At 39.8% G+C, this 24,598-nt stretch overlaps 3 protein-coding genes across 3 annotated transcripts in view; 1 reads left to right on the top strand and 2 right to left on the bottom strand.

Moving 5' to 3' along the window:
- Positions 1-24,598, top strand: part of LOC133547441 (uncharacterized) — a 146,793-nt gene that overhangs the window by 78,877 nt on the left and 43,318 nt on the right. The gene's annotated exons all lie outside the window — the stretch shown is intronic.
- Positions 1-24,598, bottom strand: part of LOC133547439 (zinc finger protein 37-like) — a 190,846-nt gene that overhangs the window by 130,315 nt on the left and 35,933 nt on the right. The gene's annotated exons all lie outside the window — the stretch shown is intronic.
- On the bottom strand, positions 182-18,143 carry LOC133547443 (zinc finger protein 62 homolog). Its single transcript, XM_061893128.1, has 2 exons — positions 17,647-18,143; positions 182-2,746 (listed from the first exon to the last, which is right to left on the bottom strand). The coding sequence occupies exons 1-2, from the start codon at positions 17,819-17,821 to the stop codon at positions 1,869-1,871; spliced, it is 1,053 nt and encodes a 350-aa protein (XP_061749112.1). The 5' UTR covers positions 17,822-18,143; the 3' UTR covers positions 182-1,868.

The raw sequence follows: 24,598 nt of genomic DNA, 5'->3' as shown, positions 1-24,598 counted from the left end.
TTCATTTGCTGTACGAGCTGTCGGGGAAATTTCCAATCAACATGAAACATAATGTTGGTTATTGTCTGCTGCTTCTGCATCAATGATGATTTGGAGTCAGCATGTGTGAGTTGAGTGCTTCTCAAATGCTTTATCTTCAGGAAGAAAAACATTTTTCCATATCATCAAGTCGTAAGCCAAATTTTTAAATCATTCAAGTTTATTTCACAGAAAAATAGCACAGTAGACTTGTCTTGTTAATCGGTGTGACTTTGACTAAAATAATCTTGTTTTGTCACCAGAAAAATGGCTACAGCTAAAGCATCTGCTTTTGTTTCCAGAAAAAATAGTAACATTTCTGTATTTTTTACCAGAAAGATGGCTGAAAATATCGGGTTTTGTTGCCCCATTTAGATTTAAAAAAAATATATTTCCATGTCTGTCCTGAGTCCTCCTCCAACGTGTTAGTCGGTTTGCCTTTTGCTAAAATACTCACTAATAGTCACTAGAAAAATGGCTAAAAATATCTGGTTTTGTTGCCACAATTTGATTTTTTTCTCCCTTAACTTTTTTTTTTTTCATGCACACATGTGACTGCGACTCACTGAAAATGACACACAATCCACTTTTATGTCACGACCCACCAGTTGGGAACCACTGGTCAACTGTATAACAGTTACTGTAATATAAATATTTCAAAAAGATTCATTGCTCTTCTCCTTTGCTTTTACCAGTAGCAGTTTAGAAGTCTGGAGTAAAAAAGTGCACAAGTAGGTCAAATGCATGAGTTAATTTCAGGTGGTTCATCAAAGATCCATACAACATCATCTGATATGATTTCATAGTTTAAAGCACTATTTATGTATTTTTTATGATAAATAAGTCCTAAAAATGTTTTTGCTTGCGCGCTTTGCACGCTCATATGAATTATTATTATTATTATTATTATTTGTGCCCCAGTACAGTATTAGGTCTAGTGTATCCTTCAGGTGCATTATGTTACCTTGTTTCTGGTAACTCTGTTCATTAATATTATCTAAGTATTTGCTTGATATTTAATGTATTTATGTTGGTTTTTGTACAATTGAATTTGTTCCTTTTTATATATATTTAAGTGATTTTATTGTTGCAATTTATTGTTTTTCTTGCATTACGAATTATTTTTGCACATTGCTGTTTCAGGTGTTTGTTATCAAAAATAATAAAGTGAATCAGAATCACCTTTATTGTCCTATTATGTTTAACACACATGGAATTTAACTTCAGTAGACTGCGCTCTCTTTATACAAAGTAAACATGAAATATGAACAATTAACTAAAAATATAAACTAGTAATTAAAAACTAATATGTACAAGACTGATGAGACAAGATGACACTTTTACTGTAAATACAAAGCTTTATCACTTGGACTGTTCAACCCCAGGCCACTCTTGTAGCTGAATGTTTTCTACATTTTAAAATTAGGAAGTATATGTGGCACTCTGGACATCATTCCTTCATTCATTGGTATTATTTATGTTCTTAGCTGGGCCACCCCCATATCTTTATAAATGACATGTCATTTGTAAAGACATGCCAGGCTGACAATAGGATCATGTAAACACTGCCAGAGCCGCAATGACTTTATAGTAGGTGTGTGAATGATCAACAATCAATATTATTGGCAGAAATAGAGGGCCCCAAAATCAAATTTTGCTTAGGGCCCCATGGAGACTGGCTAGAAGCCTTGATCGGTCACAAAAGCTTCTCTTGCAGATTGAACAGGAATGTGATTTTTCACCAGTGTGTGTTGTCATGTGTCTTTTCAAACTCTGACTTCGTGTAAAACATTTACCACAGGTTGAACAGGAACACGGTTTTTCACCAGTGTGTGTTCTCATGTGTACTTTCAAAGTGATTCTTTGTACAAAACTTTTACTACAGTATGTTTTTCTCCAGTGTGTGTTGTCATGTGTTCTTTCAGCATTTGTTTTAGTCTAAAATCTCTACCACATTCTGAGCAAGGAAAAGGTTTTTCTCCAGTGTGTATTCTCATGTGTCTTTTCAGATGACTATGGTATTTAAAAGTTTTGTGAGAGTGAGAAGATGTGAAGTGAGTGTTGTCAGTGTGACATGTCTTATCATCTTTAGAGTCTTCATCATCAGTGTCAGGAGAGTGTGACGTTGTGTCCTCACTATCTGATAGTGGAGCTAAGAGCTTGTCTGCTTGTGATCCTCCACAGTGGTCTCCATCAGCTTCTGTTGTCATGTGTTGTGTTGAGCTGCTGCTTGGAGGCTCCCCCCCTCCCCTCTCCTCACTTTCACCTTTCACCTCATCATCTTCACTCTTCACAGGGACACCAGTCACTGGGAACTCCTCCAACCATTTAGGCCGACTGATGCCCTCTTCCTCCTCTTCCTCTTTAATGTGCGGCGGCTCTTGGTCCTCCTCTTGCTCCTTAAAGTGAGGGGTCAGTGGATCCTCCTCTTCCTTTTTAATGTGAGGTGTCAGCGGGTTCTCTTGCTCCTTAAAGTGAGGGGTCAGTGGGTCCTCCTCTTCCTTTTTGATGTGTAAGATCAGTGGGTCCTCCGCTTGCCTTTTATTGTGAAGGGTCAGTTTAACATTATGGGTCTGTGGCGTCTCATGTTTCGCTTTATTGTGGGGGGGCTGTGGGTCCTCTACTCCCTCTTTAATGTGTTGGGAATGCGGTACATCTTTTTCCTCTTTAATGTGGTGGGGCTGTGGCTCTTCTTCCTGCTCATGAGGAAGATGTCCTTTATTGAGTTCTGCGGAACAGGAGAAAACAAACATTCTTCAGAAAAGTCCAGCTTTGCTCAATCACATGAGACATTGTCCTACACCAAGAAATTATTTCACAATCTCATCAGTTTCCCCTCACAGCAGTCAGGGTACTTCCAGCTGACACATGAAGAAGACCTTCAGAGGAATGCTTTTTCAGGCCAACATCCAATCCATTTTATTCATATAAAAACAGTCTAAAAGTCATTCCTACAATCCTTAATGGTAGACGCCATACGTGAAAGTGTGCTGTTCTCCCTCTGAATAAGTCATACACACACAGGAAATAATGTACCACATGCCAGCCTCCACGCAGTAGTACTAGTGATGAGCTCCCCCTGCTGGTGGACAATAATTAGTCATTTTCCTATTCATCTTTAGAGACATGTCTGTTATAAAAGAAGCATGAACACAGTCAACATGTTGGCCAAGAAAGATGACATCTGTTTTGCTTTCATTTAGATAGTGTCACCACAGTTAAACTGGGAAGAAGTAATCAGATTACTGACAGCACCTTCAAAAGATAACTTGTTTACCTTATTAATAATAGTAATAATGGATTATATTATTTAGTGCGTTACTAGACACTCAAATTGCGTTAGAGTGAGAACTGAGAAGGCATCATTCATGCAGTCCACACATTCAATCAAAATCAGAATCAGACATACCGTATTTCCTTGAATTGCCGCCGGGTATATAGTATGTGCCTGCCTAGAATTACTGCCGGGTCAAACACGTTTCGCAAACTAATTAGCGCATGCTTAGCATTACCGCCGGCTCAGGATTAATGCCGGGTCAAACTCGTTTCGCCAAATAATTAGCATATGCCTACAATTCCCGTCGGGTCAAACTCGCCACGTCACGAGTGACACTTCACCTGTCATCATTTTCAAAATGGAGGAGGCTGATTTCAATCATTTGAAATCGCATAAAAGGAAGAAAATTAAGAGCTATTCAGTAGGATTTAAGGTCCAAGTTATTGAATATGCTAAAAAGAACAGTAAGCAGCTATGTTTTATTAATATACCGTAGCTGCGTGTGTCAAATATGAGTCATTAAATGACTCCCGCCTCCTGGTGGTAGAGGGCGCTAGTGATCCTTCTTGCGACTACTCGGCTGAAGAAGAAGTGACAACAAGCAGCAAGAGTGAGCAGCGTGTGTTTATTTTTTCCTCTCGCTTGCACTTTTAACATGGAGGATTACATATCTAAAATAAAACCGTTTTCTAAACTGGACTTTCAATCGAAGCAGGAGGTAATAATGGAAGATCTCCATTGAGACAGAGAGACTTTTAAAACTGAAGAAAGATAAGGAAGACTTCTATAAACAAGTTATCGATGCTTTTGATCAGAAGGAGCTGCGCATAGACATCATTTATAAGTAAAGGTAAGACCATAATAACTTTTTTCTATTAAATGTGCTTTTCATGATGTATCCTTACATCACACTCAAATTTTTAAGCGCAGGCCTAAATACACCGCATGCCTTTGGTAAGTGCCGGAGTGAGAAGAGGTTTTACATTAATTAGCGCCCCGGCGGCAATTCAAGGAAATACGGTACTTTATTAATCCCCAAGGGGAAGTTAAAACTTTCAGCAATATGGTAAGCTACATTTAATAATAATAATAATAAGTAGATGAGGCAATTGTTCCAAGGAATTGTGTGAATGCAGACAATTCTCACAAGACCACAACACTTCTTCTCTCACCTTCCCAAAGTAATAATCTAGTCAATAATCACTGAACTCATCAAAAAAATAAGGCATATTATATCAACAATGACTTTTTTTCAAGATGGCGCCCCCCGTGACTGACGTCTTTGCGTCGTCGTCCTGACAACATTTACGTTTTTTTATTTATTATCCAAACCCCGTTTCCATATGAGTTGGGAAATTGTGTTGGATGTAAATATAAACGGAATACAATGATTTGCAAATCCTTTTCAACCCATATTCAGTTGAATGCACTAAAAAAAGACAAAACATTTGATGTTCAAACTCATAAACTTTTTTTTTTTGTTGCAAATAATAATTAACTTAGAATTTCATGGCTGCAACACGTGCCAAAGTAGTTGGGAAAGGGCATGTTCACCACTGTGTTACATCACCTTTTCTTTTAACAACACTCAATAAACGTTTGGGAACTGAGGAAACTAATTGTTGAAGCTTTGAAAGTGGAATTCTTTCCCATTCTAGTTTTATGTAGAGCTTCAGTCCTTCAATAGTCCGGTGTCTTCCATCCATCCATTTTCCACCGCTTATTCCCTTTTGGGGTCGCTGGCGCCCATCTCAGCCACAATCGGGCAGAAGGCGGGGTACACCCCGGACAAGTCTCCACCTCATCGCAGGGCCAACACAGATAGACAGACAACATTCACACTCACATTCACACACTAGGGACCATTTAGTGTTGCCAATCAACCTATCCCCAGGTGCATGTCTTTGGAAGTAGGAGGAAGCCGGAGTACCCGGAGGGAACCCACGCATTCACGGGGAGAACATGCAAACTCCACACAGAAAGATCCCGAGCCTGGGATTGAACCCAAGACTACAGGACCTTCGTATTGTGAGGCAGACGCACTAACCCTTCTGCCACCGTGAAGCCCAGTCCGGTGTCTTGTTGTCGTATTTTACACTTCATAATGCGCCACACATTTTCCATGGGAGACATGTCTGGACTGCAGGCAGGCCAGTCTGGTACCTGCACTCTTTTACTACGAAGCCACGCTGTTGTAACACGTGGCTTGGCATTGTTTTGCTGAAATAAGCAGGGGCGTCCGTGATAACGTTGCTTTGATGACAACATATGTTGCTCCAAAACCTGTATGGACCATTCAGCATTAATGGTGCCTTCACAGATGTGTAAGTTACCCATGCCTTGGGCACTAATACACCCCCATACCATCACACATGTGTAAGTTACCCATGTCTTGGGCACTAATACACCCCCATACCATCACACATGTGTAAGTTACCCATGCCTTGGGCACTAATACACCCCCATACCATCACAGATGTGTAAGTTACCCATGCCTTGGGCACTAATACACCCCCATACCATCACACATGTGTAAGTTACCCATGTCTTGGGCACTAATACACCCCCATACCATCACACATGTGTAAGTTACCCATGCCTTGGGCACTAATACACCCCCATACCATCACAGATGTGTAAGTTACCCATGCCTTGGGCACTAATACACCCCCATACCATCACACATGCTGGTTTTTCAACTTTGCGCCTAAAACAATCCGGACGGTTATTTTCCTTTTTGTTCCTGAGTACACCACATCCACAGTTTCCAAATATAATTTGAAATGAGGACTCGTCAGACCACAGAACACTTTTCCACTTTGCATCAGTCCATCTTTGATGAGCTCGGGCCCAGCCAAGCCGGCGGTGTTTCAGGGTGTTGTTGGTAAATGGGTTTGGCTTTGCATAGTAGAGTTTTAACTTGCACTTACAAATGTAGCGACCAACTGTAGTTACTGACTGTGGTTTTATGAAGTGTTCCTGAGCCCCTGTGGTGATATCCTCTACGCACTGATGTCAGTTTTTGATGCAGTACCGCCTAAGGCAGGGGTAGGGAACCTATGGCTCTAGAGCCAGATGTGGCTCTTTTGATGACTGCACCTGGCTCTCAGATAAATCTTAGCTGACATTGCTAAACATGGTAAGTAATGAATAATTCTGCCGGTAATCATAGTGTCAAAAATAACGTTCAAAATATAAAATATTTTCATGCATTTTAATCCATCCATCCGGTTTCTACCGCACCTGTTCAAGAAGTCGCATTAATGGTAAGAAGTATTTTATTTATTGTTGGTTAGCTTCAGAATAACAATGTTATTAAAAAGAATAAGAGACTTATTATACTCAAAAAATGTTGGACTTACTTAAAAATGAATGCATCATCATCATTTATTGTTATTCCTTTCATTAAAATGCATATATACAAGCCACGTACAATTGACACTTTCATTGTTTTTTTTGTTTCTTATACATTTCCATGATCAGAAAGGAGCAGATGGAAGAATAATATTCTTATATTTATCTGCCCCCCTTTTTAACACCAATTATTTTCGATGACTTTATAACTGTTCCCTCCAACAACACCCGAACTCCAACATACTTTTCAATTTTCCTTTAAGTATTTTCACAATGACACGTCCAATCAAATCAAAATTCAGTTTGATATAATTCCAGTTTTCTCTTTTTATAACTTTTTAAAAACAAAGGTATTCTCACAGCTTTTTAAGTCTTTGTTTAGAGAATATCATGCTTTCACAGCAACAACAGACAAGCACATTTGTTTCAAATTTGTTGGCACTCTTGGATGTTTAAAGTCATACGGCCTTCTGTGGTTCTCATCTCCAGATGTGAACACACAACTTTTGTACGTCCTTTGGAAGAATTGTATTTCTCGCTTTGAACAGCATTAATAGACTATTCAATTCTACAATGTCTTTTAGTTTTAGTAATTGTGACCTAATGAAGTGGTTTTGTGTGGTCGCTATATCGTACTTTAAAAATTATACAAATTGCTCTTTTCTGTGAAATAAAGGCATTATGTTGCTATGATATGTATTTCCCAATATTTCTGCACAATAATTGAAATAAGATAGAATAATAGTTGTATTCAGTCTTAAAAAAAATATTATATGGCTCTCACGGAAATACTTTTTAAAATATTTGGCTTGTATGGCTCTCTCAGCTAAAAAGGTTCCCGACCCCTGGCCTAAGGGATCAAAGGTCCGTAATATCATCGCTTATGTGCAGTGATTTCCCCAGATTCTCTGAACCGTTTGATGATTTTACGGACCGTAGATGGTAAAACCCTAAATTCCTTGCAATAGCTCAGGTGTGCCCACACTTTTTCTGCAGGCGAGCTACTTTTCAATTGACCAACTCGAGGGGATCTACCTCATTTATATATATCATTTATATTTATTTATTTATGAAAGAGACATTTTTGTAAACAAGTTAAATGTGTTTAATGATAATACAAGCATGTGTAACACATATAGATGTCTTTCTTTCACGAAGACAAGAATATAAGTTGGTGTATTACCTGATTCTGATGACTTGCATTGATTGGAATCAGACAGTAATGATGATAACCCCCACATTTTCAAATGGAGGAGGAACAAAGTTGTCCTTTCTGTACAATACCACATGAAAGTGGTTGGTTTTTGGCATCTAATTCATCCAGCTTCCATACACTTTACAAGAAAAACATTGGCGGCAAATTCCGTAGCTTGCTTGATTGACATTCACGGCACCCGAGGGTCTTGTGAGATGACGCTGGCTGCTGCCAGTTCATTATTATGAAAAAATGACAGAGAGGAAGGCGAGAAACACTTTTTATTTCAACAGACTCTCGCGCCGTCCCTTCCGTCAAAACTCTAAAGGCCGACTGCACATTTCCTATCTTCACAATAAAAGCCCTGCTTCATGCTACCTGCGCTAACAAAATAAGAGTCTCGGAAAGCTGGCGTGCACAAGTGATGTGCACGCCAGCTTTCTGAGGGATCGCTTGTGCACGCCAGTTTTCCGAGATTCTGTATTTAGTTAGCGCATGAAATAAAAAGTGTTTCTCGCCTTCCTCTCGGTCATATTTTCATAATAATGATCTTGCAGCAGCCAGCGTCATCTCACAAGACCCTCCGGTACCGTGAATGTCATTTAAGTGACGTCTTGGTGAAGATTGATGATCACTAATTTTGAGGTCTATTTTTTTTAAAAGCCTGGCTCGAGATCGACTGACACACCCCCCGCGGTTGACTGGTAGCTCGCGATCGACATAATGGGCACCCCTGCAATAGCTTGTTGAGAAATGTTGTTCTAAAACTGTTCGACAATTTGCTTACAAAATGATGACACTCTATCAATCCTTCTTTGTGAATTACTTAACATTTCACGGAAACTGCTTTTATACCCAATCATGGCACCCACCTGTTCCCAATTAGCCTGCACACCTGTGGGATGTTCCAAATAAGTGTTTGATGAGCATTCCTCTACTTAATACGTATTCATTGCCACCTTTCCCAACTTCTTTGTCATGTGTTGCTGGCATCAAATTCTATAGGTAATGATTATTTGCAACAAGAAAAAAGTTTATCAGTTTGAACATCAATTATGTTGTCTTTGTAGCATATTCAACTGAATATGGGTTGAAAATGATTTGCAGATCATTGTATTCAGTTTATATTTACATCTAACACAATTTCCCAACTCATATGGAAACGGGGTTTGTAGTACTAATTTGCATCCTAAATGCAAAGTTTTAGCATGAAACAGTGAGATATAACAGAGATGCACTTCTGGACATCGGAAAAGCTCACCACGAGCTCACTTCTAGTCTGACGGACTTCAACTTTCTGCTACGACGAGCGCCAGCTAACCACAAAACAACAACAACAAGACGGCGGGGCTACATGCTAGGCTAAAGGCTAGAGCTACACAACCACCACTACCTAGCCTGCTGCTAGCTGACGTGCGCTCGCTCAGCAACAAGCTGGATGAGCTGAGAACCAGGACTACATCCCAACGTGAACTGAGAGAATGCTGTGCTCTTATTTACATGGAAACCTGGCTTTCGGACAGCATCCCAGACTCTGCTATCCAGCTAGCAACGCACTCAGTCTACCGTGGAGACCGGACAAAGGCTTCAAGAAAGGCGAGAGGCGACGGGGTCTGTGTTTACGTGAGTAACAGCTGGTGCTCGGACGTACAGGTGGTTGAAAGACACTGCTCGGACAACATTGAGTTGTTGATGGTGAAATGCAGACCTTTTTACCTGCCAAGGGAGTTCAGTGCAGTGTTTATACTGTCTGTTTACATCCCGCCATGGGCGGACTCCACTACAGCACTAAAGCTGCTGCATGACGTCATCAGTAAACAACAGACCCCACACCCTGATGCTGCGTTCACGGTAGCTGGGAACCACCTAAAGAGTGTCCTCCCAAAATACGATCAATATGTGAACTTTACTACGAGGGAGATAAACACCCTGGACCAGGTGTACTGCAACGTGAGGGGAGCCTACAAGGCTGTACCCAGACCACACTTTGGACTATCTGATCACATCTCAGCTTTTCTACATCCAGCATACAGACAGCGTCCCAAGCAAGCCCCCCCAGTGAGTAAAACTGTTCAAGTTTGGAATGAAGACACTGAACTAGTGCTTCAGGACTGCTTTGGGAGTACAGACTGGGACATGTTAAAAACTGCTGCTCAGAGGGAGGATGGTACTGTGAACATAGAGGAACATGCTTCCAGTGTAACTGGCTACATCAGTACGTGCGTGGAAAACATTGTTCCCACAAAACAATACAAGATATACCCAAACCAAAAACCCTGGATTAATGTTCGGTCCAAGCTACATGCCCGCTCCACTGCATTTGTCTCAGGCAACGCTGAGGACTACAAGAAGGCCAGATATGACCTGTGTAAATCCATCAGCGAGGCCAAGGGACAATGCAGACAAAAGCTGGAGGGATTCTACTTCAACACAGATTCCCGGCGCATGTGGCAAGGCCTGCAACACATCACAGACTACAAGCAGGGGAGCAGGGGGGTCACAAACAGCCAACAATCACTGCCAGATGAGCTGAATGAGTTCTATGCCCGCTTCGAGGTCCACAACACCAACTAACAGAGAGGGGTTCTGACCACGGAGCCCACGCAGGACCCACCGCTCACTGTGACAACAGCAGAGGTACGTACAGTTCTGAAGAAAACAAACCCACGGAAGACAGCCGGCCCAGATAACACCTCTGGCCAGGCCCTCAGGGTGTGTTCATCAGAGCTGGCTGACGTACTTGCTGACATATACAACTTGTCACTAACACAAGCTGTTGTGCCCACCTGCTTCAAGACCACCACCATCGTGCCCCTGCCAAAGAAAAACACTGTGACCTGTCTGTTGCACTCACCCCAATAGTGATGAAGTGCTTCGAGAGGATAGTCATGTCACACATCAAGAAGACCATCCCAGACACACTGGACCCTCTACAGCAGGGGTCACCAACCTTTTTGAAACCAAGAGCTACTTCTTGGGTACTGATTAATGAGAAGGGCTACCAGTTTGATACACACTTAAACAAATTGCCACAAATAGACAATTTGCTCAATTAACCTTTAATAGATAAATCTATGTATGTATATATATATATGTATATATATATATATATGTATGTATAAATGGGTATTTCTGTCAGTTATTCCGTCCTAACTTTTTTTTCCTTTTACGGAAGTTTTTTTGTAGAGAATAAATGATGAAAAAACACTTAATTGAACGGTTTTAAAAGAAGAGAAAACACGAAAAAATGAAAATTAAATTTTGAAACATTGTTTATCTTCAATTTCGACTCTTTAAAATTCAAAATTCAAACAAAAAAAAGAAGAGAAAAACTAGCTAATTTGAATCTTTTTGAAAAAATTAAAAAAATTATTTATGTAACATCATTAGTCATTTTTCCTGATTAATATTAATTTTAGAGTTTTGATGACATGTTTTGAATAGGTTAAAATTCAATCTGCACTTTGTTAGAATATATAACAAATTGGACCGAGCTATATATCTAACTAAGACAAATCATTATTTCTTCTAGATTTTCTAGATCAAACATTTTAAAAGAAATTCAAAAGAATTTGAAATAAGATCTAAAATTGATTCCACAGATTTTCTAGATTTGCCAGAATAATTTTTTTGAATTTTAATCATAAGTTTGAAGAAATATTTCACAAATATTCTTCGTCGAAAAAACAGAAGCTAAAATGAAGAATTAAATTAAAATGTATTTATTATTCCTATTTTCTTTCTTTCTTTAGTTTATTTCGAACATGAATATTTACAACACAATACAATACAGACAATAAAAATTATTTACAATAAAAAAAAAATACTTGAACATTTATTTAAATTGTCAAGAAAGAAGAGGAAGGAATTTAAAAGGTAAAAAGGTGAATGTGTTTAAAAATCCTAAAATCAATTTTAAGGTTGTATATTTTCTCTAGAATTGTCTTCTGAAAGTTATAGGAAGCAAATAAAAAATAAAAATGAATGTATTTAAACAAGTGAAGACCAAGTCTTTAAAATATTTTCTTGGATTTTTTAAATTCTATTTGAGTTTTGTCTCTCTTAGAATTAAAAAAGTCAAGCAAAGCGAGACCAGCTTGCTAGTAAATAAATCAAATTTAGAAAATAGAGGCGGCTCACTGGTAAGTGCTGCTATTTGAGCTATTTTTCGAAAAGGCCAGCGGGCGACTTATCTGGTCCTTACAGGTTACCGGTGCCCGCGGTCACCGCGTTGGTGACCCCTGCTCTACAGTTTGCCTACCGGCAGAACCGGTCCACTGAGGATGAAGTCAACCCTGTCATCCACACCACCCTCACCCACGTAGAGGGCAAGGACACCTATGCCAGGCTATTATTCATCGACTACAGCTCTGCTTTTAACACGGTCATCCCACAAAAACTCAGTGCTAAACTCCTCACTGTTGGTCTGACACCAACTCTATGTGACTGGGTCCTGAACTTTCTCACAAACCGGCCCCAGTCAGTCAAAATCGGCAACCAGACATCAGGCACAAAAGTTCTAAGCATTGGGACCCCCAAGGCTGCGTGCTGAGCCCCCTATTGTACACCCTCTTCACACACGACTGTGTGGCCTCCCAGAACAACACCACTATCATCAAGTTAGCAGATGATACTACGGTCGTCGGACTGATCACCGGGGGATCTGAGGCAGTGTACAGAAGGGAGGTAGCGGAACTGGTGGCCTGGTGTCAGGATAATAATCTCTCCTTGAACACAGACAAGACCAAGGAGATGATTATTGACCCATGGAGAAGGAGTGCACAGTACACACCTCTGTACATAGGGGGGACAAAGGTGGACAGGGTGAAAACCTGTAAATTCCCCGGGACCCACATCAGCGAGGACCTCACCTGGGATCACAACACCCAACAAACAATAAAGAAAGCCCAGCAGCGACTGTACTTCCTAAGAAGGCTGAGAAAATTTGGCATGCCACCAAAAATTCTCAGCAACTTCTATATAAGTACGGTTGAGAGTGTCCTTGCCAGCTCAATCACGGTCTGGTATGGAAACTGCACTGCTAAGGACAGGAAGGCACTCCAGCGAGTGATTAAAACTGCTCAGTACATATCAGGAGCAGCCTTCCCCTCACTACAGGACATGTACTCTACCAGGGCCACCAGGAGAGCACACAACATCATCAAGGACAGTACACAGTCTCTTCAGCCTCCTACCATCAGGCAGACCATACAGGAGCCTGAAATCCAGGACTACCAGACTGACAAACAGTTTCTACCCACAGGCCATCAGGCTTGTGAATGCTAGCTCCCTCCAACTCCCCGTTTTTACTTTTGTCTTTTTGAACAAAAGACAGCTACCTTGACCACCCCCGAACTGTGAACCATCACTGTAGACACGTTTCACCGTTGATCACTAAAGACACTTTAACTGCTGCTGTGACCCAAGGTCACCTCCATATTTATACTGTTGACTGTCAATCAGAATGTGCAATAATGTTATGTTACTTACTGTGCATTGTATATACATTTTTATTTTTTATTTTTAGCTAAGTACCGTGTGACTTGTTGAAGGGTGGACTAGCAAAGTAAGATTTTCATTGTACGGCAAACTGTCTAATTGTGCATAAACAATCTTGAATCAAAAAGTGATTTGATGTAATATTTTGATATTTACACATCGCATATTTACACACACGCATTTTACTAGAATACCCTTATGAGCATTATATATATCAATATCAAGTACCTACTGTACTGTTTACTTGTTGAAATACCCTTTTTAGAGCAAATATCTGCCCAAATGGCCACTTTGTTGCTGCCAAAAATTTATTTTAAGTAATATTTTGATATTGACACATCTCATCTCTGCATATTTTACTAGAATACTCTTATGGACATTACATATATATATAAATAAAGTACCTACTGTACTGTATACTTGTAGAAATACCTTTTACAAAGCTAAAATATACCAAAACAACCACTCTGCTGCTGCCAAAATTTGATTTCAAGTAATATTTTGATACTGACACATCTCATCTCTGCATAGTTTACTAAAATACCCTTATGAGCATTACATGTATCAAAATCAAGTACCTACTGTACCGTTTACTTGTTGAAATACCATTTTTAGAGCAAATATCTACCCAAATGGCCACTTTACTGCTGCCAAAAATGTATTTTAAGTAATATTTTGATACTGACACATCTCATCTCTGCATATTTTACTAAATACTCTTATGGGCATGATATATATATAAATCAATTACCTACTGTATACTTGTAGAAATATCCTTTACAAAGCTAAAATATACCAAAACAACCACTCTACTGCTGCCAAAAATTGATTTCAGGTAATATTTTGATATTTACACATCTCATCTCGGCATATTGTACTGGAATACCCTTATGGGCATTACACATATACAAACCTAGTACCTACTGTACTGTTTACTTGTTGAAATACCCTTTTAGAGCTAAAAACTACCCAATTTGCTACTTTACTGCGACCAATAATCGATTCCAGATAATATCAACAATAATAACAAAATTGTCAGAATAATTGTATATAAGTTATAAAACAACTTTGTGTTCCATTGAATTCAGGTCCCCTGCGACGAGACCAAAACTGTCTTTCATCTTATCAAACAAAAGGCTTGTAAAACTCCACTATCTGCGATGGGATGCAACATGGAGGTGTCGGTTTCTTTGATCTATTGACAGCCACAGGAGACCTTTTCTTGACCCGAGAGCTACAAAGCGGAGAGGGAGCAGACCTGACGCAGCACAAGGCACCTTTTCTTTTAGCTGTTTATGATCGAGTGCGACAGCCATTTACGACCCCCCTCCCTTTAGAAACATCTGAAGCTATGTAATCAGAAAAGCCCCAAAGGAAAGAGGACGCGTGGAACTCCCTCGTCAGAGCGTGGTGGGAAACTGTACGAAGTTGCAGCCAAGACGTTTCTCCTCATGAGCTAAATTGAATCCTGTCTGTGTTTGATTTCTTTGCTCCTTGTCTTGTTTAATAGATGTCATCGGCAAAAATGTCAAAGCATATCTCTGAAACACAATATTATACATTCTGAAAACAATAGCAAGAATATACCTACAAATTTCAGAAAACGTCACGAGCAAACACTTTGTTTAAAAAGTTTTTACTGCCTTTTTAGCCCTTTCCTCATCGCAGCCACCCCCTCGTCTTCTCCCCCCCAGCCATGGTTCCAACCCCCTATTCCTCCACCAGACATTAGTCATCTTTGTGGACCAGGTCAGAGGTCAACTGAGGAAGCTGCATCCTAGAAACTATCTGGTGCGCACCAGAATCTATCTAGTGTGCACTATGTAATATTTAAGTACAGTCTTTTATTTTCCAATCAATTCATTTTGTAGCATGAATTGATTAACGTGGACCCCGACTTAAACAAGTTGAAAAACTTATTCGGGTGTTCAATTGTACGGAATATATACCGAACTGTGCAATCTACTAATAAAAGTATCAATCAATCATTCAATCAATTCCTACATGCAAACACAGTGTTACTGTTCAAACTGTGTGTAATGCAACAGTATTTAAAATTATTAAATATACTCGTTAAATAATGTGTCCTCCTTGTTTTTAATGAATAATTAAGGCCTTTTATGCTACTGTATTTTAATGCTGTTCATGATGGTGGTACTTGGAAATCCAAGTATTTTCTGAGGTGGTACTTGGTTAAAAAAGTTTGACAACTACTGACGTAATGACATTGTAAACTAAATTGGCAGACACCTTTTTGTTTTACCTAAACGGCGTCTGCTCATACATCGCGCTTCCAACGAGATCCCGTCACCCCCGAGTAAAAAGGTTCCACAACTGTTCACGTTTTACCATCTCATCTTATTTTCCATCATGTGAATGTTTGAAGTGGAACTAAATATGATCTCTGAGAGGGGTACACATTATTACCAAAGCAGGGCCCCCGTCCACATATACCAGCGTTTCTCAAAGTGTGGGGCGGGCCCCACCTGTGGGGAATAGAGACATGACAGGTGGGGCGCGAGGAACGGGAGGGAATTTCACTTAAAAACATTTTTTCATTATTATATTCTTGCGGCGGCAATGACCAAGAAGAGCGCGGAGTTGGAATATAATTACATCACTTTATGTACATATTTATATCATATTTGCATAATATGTAACTACAAGCTCCATTCACAGACAGAGTCCCACTGCTTTTATGAGCGGTCAAGCGAGTCAAAAGCCGAAAATGTTTTTTTATTTTTTTATTTGTGGCGGCCGTAATTCTTTCGTGGCGAGCCGCCACAAATAAATGAATGTGTGGGAAACCCTGACATGAATGTTACTTGATGTTCAATACATTTGAAAATGTTAAGCTTGGCATTAGTGAATTATATTTATATAGCGCTTTTCTCTAGTGACACACATAGTGAAACCCAATATCTAAGTTACATTTAAACCAGTGTGGGTGGCACTGGGAGCAGGTGGGTAAAGTGTCTTGCCCAAGGACACAACGGCAGTGACTAGGATGGCGGAAGCGGGAATCGAACCTGCAACCCTCAAGTTGCTGGCACGGCTGCTCTACCAACCGAGCTATGCCGCCCCATTAGCGTTCTGTTGTGGCGATGGGGGCAGGTGGGGCTTGAAAACTCCCCCTTGTCCAAAGTGGGGGATGACAAAAAAAGTTTGAGAACCACTGACGTATACAATACTACTACATATCTGATGAAAAACAACATTATTTTTGTTTTTTTAATTATAAGTGTGCCAAATCACCTCTATTTGGACATTATCTAATGCAGGGGTGTCCAAAGTGCGGCCCGGGGGCCATTTGCGGCCCGCAGCTAATCGTTTACCCACCCGCCACACATTCTGCAAAAATTGCAAAATTGATAGTATTGCAAAAATTCAAAAACACATTTAAAAAAAGTGGAATGAGGTGAAATATAATGAGAAAACGTGGCAATGTTGACACAAAGCTGCCATGCAGGCAGTTTTTTTTTTTCCTTGTGTCTTTATTTGTTTTTTTTTTCCATGTTTTATGTAGAAAAATATTGCATATGTTGTGTGGTTGCCATATAAAAAGATCAAAATTTGGACAAAAGAACATAAAATAAACAAAATAATAGTTCAAACTTAAAATCGACAGATATATCCGAAGTTTATCTTTAAATTTAAGTGTTAAAAGTAAAAAAAAAAAAATCTAATAAAAATGAATCACTTTATGAGTGGGGAACCTTTCGGATCTCAAATATATTTAGTAGGATTTTATTTAACTTTTCACTGTGATTACTCAAAAATATTAAATAATTAAAATCAATGATGTCCTGCATTATTGATCTTTGAGGGCTTGAATTGCTAAATAAAGGAACTCTCCTGAAGGAATCAATAAAGTACTAACTATCTATCTAAATACTGCATATTTCAGTTTTACGATGAAAAAACAAGTTGTCTTTGACTGAAAAGGCACAAAACCTTATTTGTTTTACTTTATATCAACCTCAAGTTGATATAGAGATTTACTGTAAGCATTAAATAAAAAAATAATAATAATAATTTGACCTTTTTTTTTAACATTTTAGTGACTGAGACCCTCTATGCTCCCCAGGAGCCCTAAGGATTAAAAAAAAATCCATATATTTTGTTATGGTTTGAAAATGAAAAATATCAAAATGGCCCCTGCATGCTTACATTTTTCCGTGTTCGGCCCTCTGTGGAAAAAGTTTGGACACCCCTGATCTAATGGAAATGACTGCTGCAAACACGTCATGTTCATGATGAAATATAAAGTTAGTAAAGATGTGAGAGTAAGAAGTAAACAAACCTGTTCTGTGTAACACAACTTGAGGTTTCTTGAAAACAGCCTCCAATAGTTGACGTAGTCTCTCGTTCTCTTCTTTTGTCCGAGAAAGTTCCTCTTTGTACTCTGCTATCGTTCTTTCACACATTTTCACACAACAAAGTTCTTCCTCATACTTTGCTATCGTTCTTTCGCACATTTTCACACAATCACAACACTTTACACTCACACTTGATCTTAACTAAGCGATGTGTTGATCAAATCTGCGTCTCTTTGTTAGCGGCTAACAAGCTAAGCTAGCTAGCATGCTAAGCTAATTGGCGCGCTCAAACAACTATCAAGCTAAACGGGCCTAATAATCTCCAAATTTGGCTGAGACGAGTGGGGTTTACCCTGACACGGAGGATGAATAAAGTGTAGTTAGTAGCAATGTGAGGAGATGTGCCGAGGCTTAGAAGCGTGTGTGGAGAAAAGGAGGACTTTGCCGCAAAGCGCATGTCTTCCAAGCATGCGTCCGTAGGGGCGGGGCCAAAGAGTCATAGTTGTGATGTTTTGGGCTAGGGAGTATAAGAACTACACTACCCAGCATGCAACAGTAGTGACTCGCATGCGCGGTAGCCCCGTGAAGTGGTGTCGTATGTCGCCATGCAGACAGCTAGAATGTGGTTATGAGCACGCTGTGTGAGTCAACGTTGAACACGCCTCGTCTGCATTTATTACAATTAGACAGACAACACAATAAGTGCATTAAAAACCGTACTAGTTAATTATTCTCATACATACATGATTTAAAGTAAAATACGGTTTATATATTTGAAATATCATTTTTGATTGATTGATACTTTTATTAGTAGATTGCACAGTACAGTACATATTCCGTACAATTGACCACTAAATGGTAACACCCCAATAAGTTTTCAACTTGTTTAAGTCAGGGTCCATGTTAATCAATTCATGGTACAAATATATACTATCAGCATAATACAGTCATCACACAGGTTAATCATCATAGTATATACAATTAATTATTTACATTATTTACAATCCGGGGGTGGGATGAGTAGCTTTGGTTGATATCAGTACTTCAGTCATCAACAATTGCATCAACAGAGAAATGTGGACATTGAAACAGTGTAGGTCTTACAGTAGGATATGTACAGCCAGCAGAGAACATAGTGAGTTCAGATAGCATAAGAACAAGTATGTACATTAGAACAGTGGTCCCCAACCACCGGGCCGCGGAAGAATTTTTTATAAAAAAAAAAATAATAATAATAATGTTTTTTTGTATTTTTTTTTTAAATCAACATAAAAACACAATATACACTTACAACTAGTGCACCAACCACAAAAAACTCCCTTTTTCATGACAAAAACGTCCCTTTTTCATGACAAAGAAGAATAAAAAAAAAAAAGAAAAAAAAAAGGTTTGTCCCGGTGGGATTTCTCCATCAGTTGCTTGTCACTCCTGACAGCTCTTTCCGCAAGTCCATTCGACTTGGGAAACTCTGGGCTACTGGTGGTGTGGATGAAGTCCCGCTCCTCAGCAAATTTCCTGAATTGCTCACACTTGTACTGTCTTACATTATCAGATAGCAGTGTGTGTGGTGTACCGTGCACTGAAAAATGTTATTTTCATTTTGGAAATTACAGCTGTCGCTGTGATGTTTTGTAGAAGGTCAATTTCAAACCATCCAGAATAGGAATCCACCGTCACCTGGTGGTGTTGTCCACGCCATTCAAAAATGTTTGTAGCAACTGTGGACCACGGAAGGTCTGGAACTGGATGGAGATGAAGTGGTTCTTTCTGCTGATGTGGTTTTGTGCTGCTGCACACTGTGCAAAAAAGTAGTTCTTTAGTGATGTCTCGTGACATTGATGGCCAAAAGATGATACCTCTTGCTCTGCGTTTGGTTGCTTCAATGCCTGGGTGACCTCTGTGTACAATCTTAATGTACTCTTTTTGTAGTGACGTTGGAATGACTGCTTTCTGCCCTTTCATGACAATTCCATCTTCCACAGTGAGTTCGTCTCTGTAGGGGAAGAAAACTTCAATGGCAGGCTGCAGCTGAGTCTTTCTGGCAGGCCATCTACGCTGGATAACTACACTGAGTCTGCATTACTTCAACCTCCTCCATGTGCTTCTTGAGCTCTTCCAGGCGGGCTGTAGAAATGTAGCTCACCGACATGACGTCGAAAGAACTACTATCAGATGGGCTCTCACTGTCTGTTGCATTAGGGGCTCTTGAAAGAGTGTCAGCCAAGTACATGTGCTTTCCTTTTTTGTAGATTAGGCTTATGTCATAGCTTTGCGAGCGTAGCAGCATCCGCTGAAGACGGGCCGGGGCATTGTGAATTGGTTTCTTCAAGATAGTCCCCAACGGTTGGTGGTCAGTTTCTACTGTGGTGGCCTTGCCATACACATAGTCTCTGAACTTGGTGCATGCAAACACAACAGCTAGTAGCTCCTTCTCAATTTGAGGGTATTGACTTTCTGTTTCTGTAAGGGCGCGGGATGCAAAGGCTACTGGCCTTCCATTTTGCATGAGGCAGCTCCTAGTCCAAAGCATGACGCCTCACAGGTCAGCCTGACTGGCTCTTTGACATCTTAGTAGGCCAATACTGGTGGAAAGGAGGGACATGCTTTCAGGCGGTCGAAAGCATCTTGTTGTTGCTGGAACCAGCACCATGCGGTCTCTTTGTGAGTCAGCTTCCTCAGTGGCGTTGCGATGTCACTGAGGTTTGGAATGTGCCTGCCAAGATAGTTAACCATTCCCAGGAAACGGTGAAGTGAAGTGACATCTGTGGGAAATCTGTGGGAAATGGCATGTCTGTGATAGCAGCAGTTTTGGAGGGGTCAACTTTCAAACATTTACTTGTGAAGATATGACCAACATAGCATACTTGGTCAAGTCGAAATTTGCATTTCTGCATGTTGAGTTTGAGGTTTATTTCCTTCACACGTTCAAGCACCTTTTTTGGCTTTCGATGATGATGTCATCGACAATGACTGAGCATGGATATCCAGCAAAGAGCTGATCCATTGTGCGCTGGAATACTCCGCTTGCTGAGTTAATGCGAAGGAATCTGTAACGTCCAAAAGGAGTACTGAATGTTGTCTTCATTGAGGACTTCTTGTCCAGGCGGATCTGCCAGAATGAATTTTTTGCATCTAGCACTGAAAACATTTGTGCTGCTACCTCCTCCACACTTCTCATGGGGTGGTGGGGCCGTTTTAGTGCTTCATTTAAAGGCCTACTGAAAGCCACTACTACCCACCACGCAGTCTGATAGTTTATATATCAATGATGAAATATTAACATTGCAACACATGCCAATACGGCCTTTTTAGTTTACTAAATTGCAATTTAAAATTTCCCGGGAGTTTCGTCTTCGAAACGTTGTGTAATGATGACGTGTACGCAAGACGTCACAGGTTTTTAGGAAGTATGAGCGCTGCACACACACACACAGCTAAAAGTCGTCTGCTTTAACGGCATAATTATACAGTTTTTTGGACATCTGTGTTGCTGAATCTTTTGCAATTTGTTCAATTAATATTGGAGAAGTCACAGTAGAAAGATGGAGTTGGGAAGTTTTAGCCTTTAGCCACACAAACACACGGTGATTCCTTGTTTAAAATTCCTGGAGGTGAAACTTTCCTATGGATCAGAGCGCTGTCAAGAGAACATGGATCCCGACCACACGTCAACCAGCAGGTTTCGGTGAGAAAATTGTGGTTAAAAAGACAGTTCTTACCGGAGAAAAGCTGAGCTTGTGCCATCCATAGATGCCGTCGACTCCCCTGAGACACTGCGCGTCAAGACAGTCGTGGAGACACCCTTCCGACTATCAGGTACTATTTAACTCACTAAAACACTGGCAACACAATAGAAAGATAAGGGATTTCCCAGAATTAACCTAGTAAATGTATCTAAAAACATCGGAATCCGTCCCAATGCAATTGCGTTTTTTTTTTTTTTGAACTTTTTTTAAAATTATTTTTTCTAGTCCGTCGCTATCAATATCCTCAAACACGAATCTTTCATCCTCGCTCAAATTAATGGGGAAATTGTTGTTTTCTCGGTCCGAATAGCACTTTTTGTTGGAGGCTCCCATTAAAAACAATGTGAATATGTGAGGAGCCATCAAACATGTGACGTCATCGTCTGCGACTTCCTGCAGAGGTAGAGCTTTTCTCTTAGCACCGAAAGTTGCTAACTTTATCGCGGATGTTCTTTCCTAAATCCTTTCAGCAAAAATATGGCAATATTACGAAATGATCAAGTATGACACATAGATTGGACCTGCTGTCCCCGTTTAAATAAGAAAATCTCATTTCAGTAGGCCTTTAAATCTTTGGGGTTGATGCACAATCTGATTTCTGATTTGACTTTTGTGTGCCCAGCGACCATGGATGACACCCAAGCTGTTGGTTCGGTGACTGAAGTAATAACGTCTATGCTTTCCATGCGTTTAAGTTCAGCTTTCACACAGTCTTGCATCGCTACTGGGATGCGGTGGGCCGGCCTAACAACTGGCAGCACATTGGGGTCCACTGTCATTGTGTAAACAACTGGTAGTTCTCCGAGCTCTTCACTGAAAATATCTTGGTATTGTGTGAGGATTCGTGCACTGAACTCTCCAGTGTTCTCTGTGGTGACATGGTGCACATCGGGACTCAACTCGACTAGCCCCGTACGCAGGCATGCACGGAAGCCCAACAGTGATGTCACATTCTATCCACTGTGAAAAATGGCAGTAAGTGGCGCTGTCCCTTTAAAAAGCATGTCAGCGTAGCTTCACCTTGTGTCTCGATTTTGGCTCCTCCGTAAGCCACCAAATGTGTGCTTCTGTGTTGTTTGGCGAGTTTCACGCCGCTGTTTACTCTATTGAAAGTCTTCAGTGACATTACATTGCATTTAGCACCTGTATCCACTTTCATTTTGGTTGGCATGTCGTTTATGCACACTGTGACATATCCTTCATTTTGGTCTCTTTGTTGTGGATTTACAGAGTCAATGCAATTTTCTATTTCCAAGCCATCCACGTAGAATGTGTCATTTTCACTTTGGCTGTGTTGATCCACTGTCACATCATGCACAGACTGTCCATAGCACTTGTTTGTGGTAAACTTGGACTGACTCTGTGGCTTTGACTTGCAGCATTTTTTGTACAGATTTTGTTTTTTGCAGCTGTTTTGTTGTTGTAATTCTCGAACACACCACCAGGATGTGCACATCGAGGAGTCAGTTACTACCACCCTCTCATGCAGTGCGTATGTACAATTACTGTCCTGCTGAAGTCTTATTTAGTTTAGTTTAGTTTATTAAGGATCCCCATTAGTCTACACCGCAGTGGAGACTATTCTTCCTGGGGTCCAGGCAAAAAACATCACACAACCACAGAACAAACGATTAAAATGCAGTACAACATGATCCAATGATAAATTGTCATAATACAAAAATAGCAACAACAAAGAACCAAAAAATACAAATAAATGTTGTTACATAATAATTTTCATACCAAAGATAAAAATAGCAATATAAAAATAGATATACTGTATACATTTTTGCAAAAATAAAACAAAGAACCAATGGCCTAAAATATACACATTAGTGTACCAAGGACAAACAATAAGTGACGAAAAAGTATCATCCTTCCATTTTCTGCTGCTTATCCCATAATCAATAAAATACTCAATAGTCAATAAAAACAGTCATGACATTAGATACAATCTAGAATTTTCTCTTTACGCAATACTTCTCCTTTTAGTCTATTCTTAAAGCCCACTATGCTGGTGATTGATAGCAGAAATTGTGGAAGTCTATTCCAGTAAGTGATTGCCCGATACATTACAGTCTTTTTCAAAACATCACTTTTGGGTTTAAGATGGGTGAGAGCACCTCTTTGGGCTAGCCTGGTACCGTAGTTGTGACTGTCACTGGCAAGCAAGAGCTGAGAATACAGATATGAGGGTTTATGGTATGTATAGATGTTTTTTAAAAATAGACTCAAACTACAAGCCAGTCTTTCAGCAACTTTCATCCATGACAATTCATGATGCATGATCTCAATGCCAGTCCTAAATGAGCAATGGAGAGCTAGTCTGGCAGCTCTGTTTTGGGTAAGCTGGATTTGATTTAGATCTTGTTTAGATGCATTAGAGCAGATTGCTGGGCAGTAGTCCATATGTGACAATACAAGGGATTGTATAACCTGCTTCATAGATGTGTTACTTAAAAAATAGGCACTCCTTCTTATGATTGAAATGCTTCTGCTCATTTTTGTTACTATGTTTTTAATGTGAGTGGCCCAAGATAGTCTTTCATCTATTGTAACTCCCAGCAACCTGGCCTCTTTAACTTGTTCAACATGAACTCCGTTCAGAGAAACATTTAATATGGGTTCCTTTCTATGAGCATGTTTTGAGCAAATAACAAGACATTTTGTTTTGGAAATATTAAGTTTCATCTTATTTTCTGTAACCCATTTTGAAATCCGCATGACCTCATCTTGTAGTATAGTGCTCAGGTCGGTGCAATTATCTGCATGTGCATATATTGTTGTGTCATCTGCGTAAATTGCACAGCAACTATTCTTTAAAATACATGACATATCATTCACAAATATTGAGTATAATAAAGGTCCCAGGCAACTTCCCTGTGGAATACCACAATATAATGTTTTAATATTTGAAAGGGTTCCATTGAACATGACACATTGCTGTCTGTTGACTAGGTAGTTTTTCATCCAGTTAATCGCTGAGAGTTTAAAACCATAAGCAGACAGTTTTATAAGTAGTAGTTTGTGGTCAATAATATCAAAAGCTGCACTAAAATCTAGTAGCACTGTGCCAACTAATAATTTACTGTCAATTTGTTTTAGACAGTCATCTGTTAATTGTGTGAGAGCTGTGCATGTTGAATAGACACTTTCATATGCATGTTGAAAGTCTGAATGAATGTTATTTATA

The sequence above is a fragment of the Nerophis ophidion genome, unplaced genomic scaffold (genome assembly GCF_033978795.1).
Source record: "Nerophis ophidion isolate RoL-2023_Sa unplaced genomic scaffold, RoL_Noph_v1.0 HiC_scaffold_106, whole genome shotgun sequence".
NCBI lineage: Eukaryota > Metazoa > Chordata > Actinopteri > Syngnathiformes > Syngnathidae > Nerophis > Nerophis ophidion.
This window is presented reverse-complemented; position numbering and strand designations above follow the sequence as displayed.